Raw genomic sequence first — 8,711 nt, forward strand, 5'->3', positions numbered from 1 at the left:
AAAAAAAAAAAAAAAAAAAAAAAACCACCAAGCATTCTGCAATAAAAACAAATTGACCACACCAAATAAATAAGAGAAAGGAGAAGAAAAGGGAACCTACAGCTTCTCCCGGAGCTCGGGTGTGTCTTTGGGTGTTCCGAGGGTGTTAACGAGGCGTTGAAACGTCGAAACGGCAGTGTTGATCTGAAACACACCGGAGGCAACAGCTTGCGTGGGGTCTTGCTTTCCATTGATGTGCCCTCGCCTTGAAGCCAATGGCCGACCAGATTCGAGATCTTCAAAGCTCATATCTGTCCGCTCAAGAGTTCTCCCAATAATTCAAAAAACTGATCTTTCTGGAAACCCTAGAAGCCGAAAGACGCCCAAGGTCGGGAACTGATCCAGCAACGAAACCTTGTTGGCTTGATTTTGATTTTAGAACACACAACCGCAAATAACGCCTAATATTGGGGTTTTCTTCAACAATCTTATTCACCAGAGCGTTATTGAGAAATGGCAGAGAGAGAGAGATATGACATTTTGCCGGGTTGAAATCCTCTACCATTCCAATCTCGTACAATTCCGTGCAATACCACATTCAGGTGGTGACACGTGTATTGATACCAATACAATGGTCCAGATCTGCTACAATTAATAAAACATTAAATTAGTGAAAAGACATTTAAATCAGATCTGGACCATTGCATTGGTATCAATACACATGTCACCCCCTGAAGGTGGTATTTCACGGAATTGTACGAGATCGGAATTGCAGACGATTTTTTTCCCATTTTGCCATTTTGGTGTTTTTCAAACATTTTATTTGATTTTTTATTTTTTATTATTATTATTTTATTTTATTTTTTTTTCCAAGTATATAAAGAAGCCCTCATCATTATTACTCGTACCCTGATACCCGCCATTCACCGCCGGCGAGTGAATACGATTAATCGACACGTGTCAATGGAAACAGTAGTTAATGGAAATAGTTCCATGAGGTTGGTCCTCATTTGAGGATGGCTCTAATGTTCTGTTGGCTCAAATGATCAAAGTAGTGCTGACTGTCCATACAAGGATGCAGATAAAGAATCCTGCACGTAATACATGGAATCGAACTAACGAAAAGATATAACTCCTGGGGCCTGGGCCCAAGAACTTTGAATTGGGGATCTGGCACTTGGCAGGGTGGAATCGTGGAGACCACCATGCCAACCCATTACAGCATTTACTTTTTCCTTGGGATCTGGGATCATGCGAGGCCCACCCAAGAATGCTTTCTTCAATGTGTGGACTTTAAAATGTTTTATATATGCCACGTGGAATTCTTGTGTAGTACAAATTTTATAGGCACCCTCTACAAGTCTACTCATATGATCCAAGTTGTAAAAATGAGTTTGAGAATATGAAACTTTTGGTAAGATTTTGAAAATGAAAAGAATTTTTTTTTTTTTTTTGGGTAAATAAAATGAAAGCTTATGAATGGAAAGGATGATGCTGGTATATGATTGAAGGCTCGATTTCATCAGTTTCAGTGTGAAAATATATGAGTTTCAAATCAAACCAATAAGGAAAGATTGGGTTTTAGTTTCTTATCGATTGAGTTTATCATGTATTTGTATATATGTAAATATGAAAAAATAAAAATAAAGAGTCTTTTAATGATTTTCAAGTTGGTATTGAGTTCTTCTCGATTTTATATTGATTAAAGTTTGAGTTAGATGTCGGTTCGATTTTTTATATTCAGTTTCACAATACCTAATCTGAAACCTATCTATTAAGGTTCAATTCTATTCGTATCAATTTCACTAGTTCAAGCTAAGGTTTAACACCCTTAATTATAGGGGAAAAGATCTTCCCTCTAATAATGTGGGGATATTTTTTTATGGTTTCTCATATTTTAACCATGTGGGTCCTACATTGAATCTCTCTCTTCAACCATATGTTCTTCTACCACACAAACATCTCCACATTCTAAGGCTATGTTTGGAAGCCAAAGAAAAAAAATTTGAATTTGAATTTGATTTTATATATATATATAGACCCCATAAAATTGAGTTTATTGTTGTTATTGTTGTAAATAAACACATAAAAAATCACAGTGTAATTCTAATTTTTGTCTATTATGTCTTTTTACTATTTTTTTTTTTTTTCTTATTACTACTAAACATGGCCTAATTGATGTGGATTGGGAGATTATTCCCACTATTGGCATGACAAACCTTCTCCCATGATTGAATTAAACATTAAAATTTGACAAGTGCTAATCTTTTGATGATAGCCCTCAAATTCTTTCTTGTTCTTTTTTTTTTCCCCCTAACAAGGTGTGTTAAAAAAAATATATAGATTTTTTTTTTTTTTTTTGGTAATGGTAAGTAAGAAGGTGCCTATCCAATCCTTTTGTGGGCTGAGGCCGTGAGGCATGGAGCATGTAATGACATGCGTAGCATTTTGCCCATATTCTATTGCAATTGTTGGGAGAATCACGTTGCCAGCAGCTACCTTAACTGACTCATGCTGCTTTAATGAAGCCATTCCACAATATGGTGGTGGTCGATCACTAGTCAGACACTAGGGTGCCGTTTGATAACACTCTGGGAGAATGTTTCTGGTGTTCTTCTATTCTGCGGGAATGCAAATAGAACAGAAATATGTTTGGCAAGTCCGGTTCATTTTTGTATTCCCCCGGAATGAACCAATGAAAAAGAATGACTAAAGAATAAATTGCAAGAGTACAAAAAAGTTACTTTTCTATTCTTTTACAAACTTAAAAGAACAAAACCATTTAAAACCCCACAACCCATTTTCTGCAACTCACGATCAAAAACCCCCAAATCCGTCTCTTCCCTGCAACAGGTTCCAAATCCGTCTCTTCCCTGCAACAGGTTCTCACTCTCTCGGTCGCCGCTTCCCTGCAACGGTCTCTCCTCTCGGTCGCCGCTTCCCTCTCTCTCCGTCGCCGCTTCCCTGCAACTCTCTCGGTCGCCGCTTCCCTGCAACTCTCTCCGTCGCCGCTTCCTTGCTTCCCTGCAACTCTCTCGGTCGCCGCTTCCCTGCAACTCTCTCCGTCGCCGCTTCCCTGCAGCAGGTATTCTCTCTCTCTTGCTCTCTCGCTCTCTCACAATCTCGCTCTCTCGCTCTCTCGCTCTCTCGCTCTCACAATCTCGCTCTCTCTCTCTCTCTCGCTTCCCTGCAACAGCTTTTCTCAAAACTCTCACCTTGTTTTTTAAAAAATCACAAGTGGTTCCCTGCAGCAGCTTTCCTCAAACCCACATGAATTAATTGATTAATGGTAATAATCAACAATCAACAATCAATTTGTCTGTTAGCAGAACAAATACTGCTATGTTTTTAAGGCTTCTATTCCTCGAACCCGCAACTGCATGAATACGACTTCAAAACAGAGAGAGATTGTAATGCAAAATCCATGGTGCAGTTGTGAACCAACTACAATGGGGAAAAACTCTAGTCCCCACGAAATAGTCACTTTGGGATTCTGATTGATTAACATTACAGACACACTACATTGGAGGCAAGTGTGAAGATCCAAAAATACCTTGTACTGTAAGGCGTCTTGCGAGCAAGCCTGCAAGATTTACTTCTGTAACTTCTCCACCCATGAAGCCAGTGGTGAAAACCTACCATCAGCATTTAAGCTGTCAAGATTTCGCTGGAAGTAGGGACACCCAATGTTGTCCAGTATAACATTAACACCTGCCATAAGACATGTAGAGGTTTTAAGTTCCACTCAACAAGTAGGAAGTGAGTCTATCCCAAATCTTGCAATTGTCTAGGAATTTCATGGGTTCCAAACTAAGATATCCATAAGCCTATGGTTTGAGATTGAATTATGAATTAAGATATCATAGCAAGAGCTAGGCCTTTCCCTCTTGTTTCTTCCTTCACCCACTGCAACAAAATCTTCAGTCTTATAACTGATGCAGACATCAGCTCCAAGATCCTTGTAGAAAGCCAACTTCTCCTCACTCCCTAATAGAGAAGAAACATTTAACGATATGGAATTCATGGATAAAATAGATACTGCACATGCAAGTTCTAAGGTTCAACACTGTTGGACCTGCAGTGACAAATACTCTCACTCCTTAGTGTTTGGCTATCTGAATTGCAAATGTACCAATTCCACTAGATCCACCGTGAACCTGAAAAAAATAATATTCATTTGTCCTCGGCGCATGTATAGTTTTTGCAAGGGAAATGAAGTACGCAAATGTTGCAAATCTGATCAATTGAAGGTAATTTCTGTTGTAATGGACCACTTTCATAAGCCTGAGTATGAAGGGACTATGGTCCATACAAGATAAGGTGTCAACTTCTAGTTTTTATTTTCTGTTTTATGAAGGTTTAGACTGGATTGAGTCCACATTAAGTAACTATTTTGGGTTGTTTCTATTATGTTCAAAAATTGCTAATTCAAATTTAGAAATTCTAGAAGCTCTAGAAAGTTTGTATCTTCAGATTCCTTGGTTCTAAAGTCTCAGAAATTTAGAGGCATTCCTAATTTTGAGTTATGCTAAGAATAGAAAGTTTAGGGGTTCCTACTATGCAATGGATTTTGGAAGAAATGAATAAGAATTTTGAAATTACTGGTATGCGATTAATGGCCCAGAAAAAAAAAAATTGATATAAGATGTACGAGGAATGTTTCCCCTGGGGGCAGCCGACTCATCATAAAAACAGATGACCAGACAATGCAAACCACCTAAGGAAAGGCAAGAGCATCCTTCAAAGAAATGGCTGGTGGAACAGGAACTTGTCCAGCAGGTACAACTATTTTTTCGGCATAGCCCCTTCCACTAAGAAGAGAGAGTCAGGGTAGTCAACGTTCACGGAGAACAAGAAGATGGCGATATTGCTAGTACTTTTACTACAATTCATCAGGGCAGTCAACGTGTACAAGGAAGACAGGTGAATGAGCTAAGGATACAAATTGCATATCAGATGGCAGTAGATAAGGGTTACCCCCTGATTTGATTGTTTATGTAATAAAATTTAAAGACACAAATTATTTCCTTATTTAAGTTAAATTTGACCATAATAGCATGTTTGTAATTATTGATTTCATTGTTCAAAAGTGAATTTTCATTATTGTACTCTCCAGGAATAGAAGTGTTTGTCAAACGCTGTTTCTGTTCTTTTCCTGTTCTAAGGACATTTCTGAAATAGTTTTACCAAACGCTGTTTCTATTCCGCCAGAGTGTCTTCACAGCATGGAATCGAAAAAGAACACTTCTGTGAAAGAACACTCACCAGGAATAGAAATGTTATCAAACGGCCCCTTATAGTTTTCCTTTATTCTTTATTTATAGAAAATGGAATCCTAAACTTGTTTTTGCAATTTCCAAAAATCCAGTTTCCCTCGTTACAGCGGCGACCATTGGTTTCTGCCCTCTGTTTTCTCCTTCCCTCACTTCTCTATGTATAGTTTCGGGTTCCATTCTCAGCGAAGAAGTTGAGTTTAAGATCGAGAGCGAGCAACGCAAAGTAGGAAAACGAAGGAGGAGCGAATTGCGAGATCATCGTCTTCATCATTGGAGTTGCAGAGTTGCAATGATATCGTTTGGAAAGTTGAGCCAACATGTGTACGGGGTGATATGTGTTGGGGTGGTCCTCATCGTCACCACTATCTATCACTACTTTTCTTCTTCTTCCTCTTCGGAGTCCACTATCGATCCTCGTCTCCGCACTCGTCGACGCTTGCTTGCTTTGCAAGGACGATGCCCAGTATACAACTGAAACAAATTCATGGATCAACTTCAAAATCTCCAAAATTTTGAGAGTGAGGAAGAAAAAGACTACGATGATGAGAGATGGGTTATCTGATGATTCTGATAGCAGAATTCCATAGATTCATGTCATCTCAAATTGGGGATTCTGGCTAGCGACTGAGACAACCCTTAAAATCTTTTCTTCTCCTACCTCTGCCCTCTAATTTTAGTTTTCTTTTTCGCGAATTTGTCTTCCGTTCGACTCTGTATGTACATGGTACATCTATGAATTTTTCTCAGTTTGAGGGTTTAGAGCCTTTGGGCTCTTGTATTGAGAAATTTGGATGGATTTTTCCAATTTTGGAGAGCGAGCTAGTTTCGGATTGATCAACTGATATCGATTGGCCTCATCTGGCCCTTGTTCTAAATCATCTGTAACTAATTAATCAATTGCTCTGGTTCTTCATTTGATCCTTACGCAATTGTAAAGACTGCTTGAAGAAGCTTCGAGTTTATATTTGTGCCATTACAATTCAATCCTCGACCCCGGTAGGTATCATCACATCCTCAATATCTGGCATTATCGCCATTGATTTGCCTTTTTTTTTGTTTTGTGAAGTCTGTAAGGTTAACAATTGGAGCTGCAAATATACACAAAGTGAAAGCAAGAAATTGTAATTTAGAAAAAAAAATACAGCAAGTCATAATGAAAACAAATTCTAAAATGATTAGAAACACAAACTTCCCTGCCTTTTTGCGAAAGCTTGTTGGCTCAGGAGCCCATTATGTTATGTTGTGTCGCAAATGGATTTCCCAAAGTTAAAAAGGATTGGATTCGAATTTGGATAACACAGTTTGGTTAGGTCTGGTGGATTCTGAGTCATATCGGGTTTGAATGATAATCATTCAATTTTCATCAAAAGTACTAAAACATTAAGCAAAACCTTGTGCGAGTGATCCCAAATAGATAAGAGAAGTTGAAACTCAGAATTACAAGTTTAAATAGCAAGAAATGACTCAAATCTTTAAACTTCGAACTTGATCTCTTTTGGACATTATTCAGGCCACTCTTAAAAGCTAATATGGAATTCATGCAGGCTTAATCTATTTCTTTGTCAGGAGTTTGTGGCAATTCAGTCCAGGTTTAGGAGAAGTGGAAGCCTCCCTCTAGGCTTTCATAAGGTTAACCATGATGTTGCATGTGTCCTTGGAAAGGCCAAGGGAGGGCTCGTAGCCTTCCTCCATTCCATTTCGGAATGTTATGACAAAATTCATGGAGAATCTGATAGCAAGGAGTTCATCTCTCTCATCAACAGCCCCTTAGAGCTTGCTCCTCTATTGTCTTTCCCATTATCTCTGATATTCAGTATTTGATAGCCTATTTTGTTGAATGTTATTTCTCTCATATTTTTATGGAGGCAAACAAAATCATTGACTCTCTAGTCAGGAAGGTGTTGTCCTTAGTGCACAAGACAGTTTGCCCTATTATTAATTGGCTTAAGAGTTTGTAATTCAAATACCTCTACTTTTCGGGAGAAGGCGTGCCTCCTTGCAACGGGGTAGCACTGACTAGGCCTGGGCGACTGTTTACCCAAAAACACAGGTCTCCGCAAATTCGTAAGACCATGTATAGGGGTTGATGCCTGCACAGTGTCAGAAGATCAAGGAAGTTGGTGACCTGATGACAGGGAAGTCAACAATTGAAACCCCGATGAGCAACAACTGTAACTATAACAGTTCTACAGTAGCAAAATTCATTGTTGGACAAGTTCTGACCCACAAAAAAGGCGTAACGATTTGGGCAATGTCTTGAAGAGAGGCACAGTAAGATAGACATGTCTGTGAAGATGCAAACTACCTACACATGGACGGAAAAAAACCTATGAAACTTTATTGTTCTTCGGATTGACTTTAGAACTTTGTTGTGCAATGTTTCCTTTATCAATAAAATTCCCAATTGTTAGAAAAAAAAAAAAAAGGTGTGGGTGAAGGCGTTGTTGGCATAACTATTTAAAATAATGCAGAGCTAAATCACATTATTACTTGTGAGTTTTTATAAAAAGAAAATTTTGTTGTAAATTGTAACTTTATTATTATTATTATTATTATTTTATATTTTTTTTCCAATGAGGATAATAGTATCATTATAAATGTGTAAGAAAAATTATGTATTACAATATAATTTTTTATTTATTTTTTTAATGAAAGATAACAATAAATAATATATCTCTTTCAACTTATTTTTGAAAATCCTTATGTTTCAAAATCCATCATCTTAAAAGACTTTTGGAATAAAATAAGAAATAAATAAAAGAACTATCAAATTCTAAGGAAATTATAGAGCTCACATTCGCACACTCCCTAAGAATTAGAGAACATTATAACTCTTAAAAAAAAAAAAAAAAAAAAAATTCCCATAAATAATAGAAACCCCAATCAATTTAGGAGCATAGAGATCCGGACGGACTGCACATCATTAATCGTGTATTGGCCGAAGTCTTGATGGACGGACCAAAGGGCCCACCAATGTAAGCCCAAGTCTCATTCAACGGCCACTACCGTAAGGTCCGTAACACGTTATCAAAGGAGGGACAGACAGATCCATTAATTTCCTCTCTCCCTCTCGTTCTCGTTGCTCAGCTGCTCGTTGCTCAGGTTTTCTGTACCAGAAGGACAACAATCGACGACATCAATGGCTAGAGGAACTTCACAATCTCAGGCTTCATCTTCTTCGACATCGCGGCCAGGTACTATGGCGCCGCGTGGTTCTGCGGCAGCAACCGCCGGGATGCGGCGGCGGAGGTTAGGTGGTGCTAGTGGTGGTGGCGGAGGAGGAGGTGGGTCCGGCGGATTCGGGGGTGGCGGGGGTGGAAGTAACATGTTGAGGTTCTACACCGATGATGCCCCAGGCTTGAAGATCACTCCTACTGTCGTCCTTGTCATGAGCCTCTGCTTCATCGGCTTCGTTACCGCTCTCCACGTCTTTGGAAAGCTATACCGCTACAGATC

The 8,711-nt window shown here is 38.8% G+C and overlaps 2 protein-coding genes and 1 pseudogene across 3 annotated transcripts in view; 1 reads left to right on the forward strand and 2 right to left on the reverse strand.

The window, feature by feature from the left end:
• LOC122093571 (thioredoxin-like fold domain-containing protein MRL7, chloroplastic) overlaps nt 1-8,711 on the reverse strand; it is a 39,732-nt gene that overhangs the window by 15,470 nt on the left and 15,551 nt on the right. The gene's annotated exons all lie outside the window — the stretch shown is intronic.
• LOC122093573 lies at nt 3,107-4,795 on the reverse strand (annotated as a pseudogene).
• LOC122093851 (protein transport protein Sec61 subunit beta-like) overlaps nt 8,258-8,711 on the forward strand; it is a 4,341-nt gene continuing 3,887 nt past the window's right edge. The window contains exon 1 of the mRNA XM_042664395.1: nt 8,258-8,711. Coding sequence (XP_042520329.1) covers nt 8,395-8,711 — 317 coding nt within the window. The 5' untranslated portion in view covers nt 8,258-8,394.

The sequence above is a fragment of the Macadamia integrifolia genome, chromosome 11 (assembly GCF_013358625.1).
Source record: "Macadamia integrifolia cultivar HAES 741 chromosome 11, SCU_Mint_v3, whole genome shotgun sequence".
Classification (NCBI taxonomy): domain Eukaryota; kingdom Viridiplantae; phylum Streptophyta; class Magnoliopsida; order Proteales; family Proteaceae; genus Macadamia; species Macadamia integrifolia.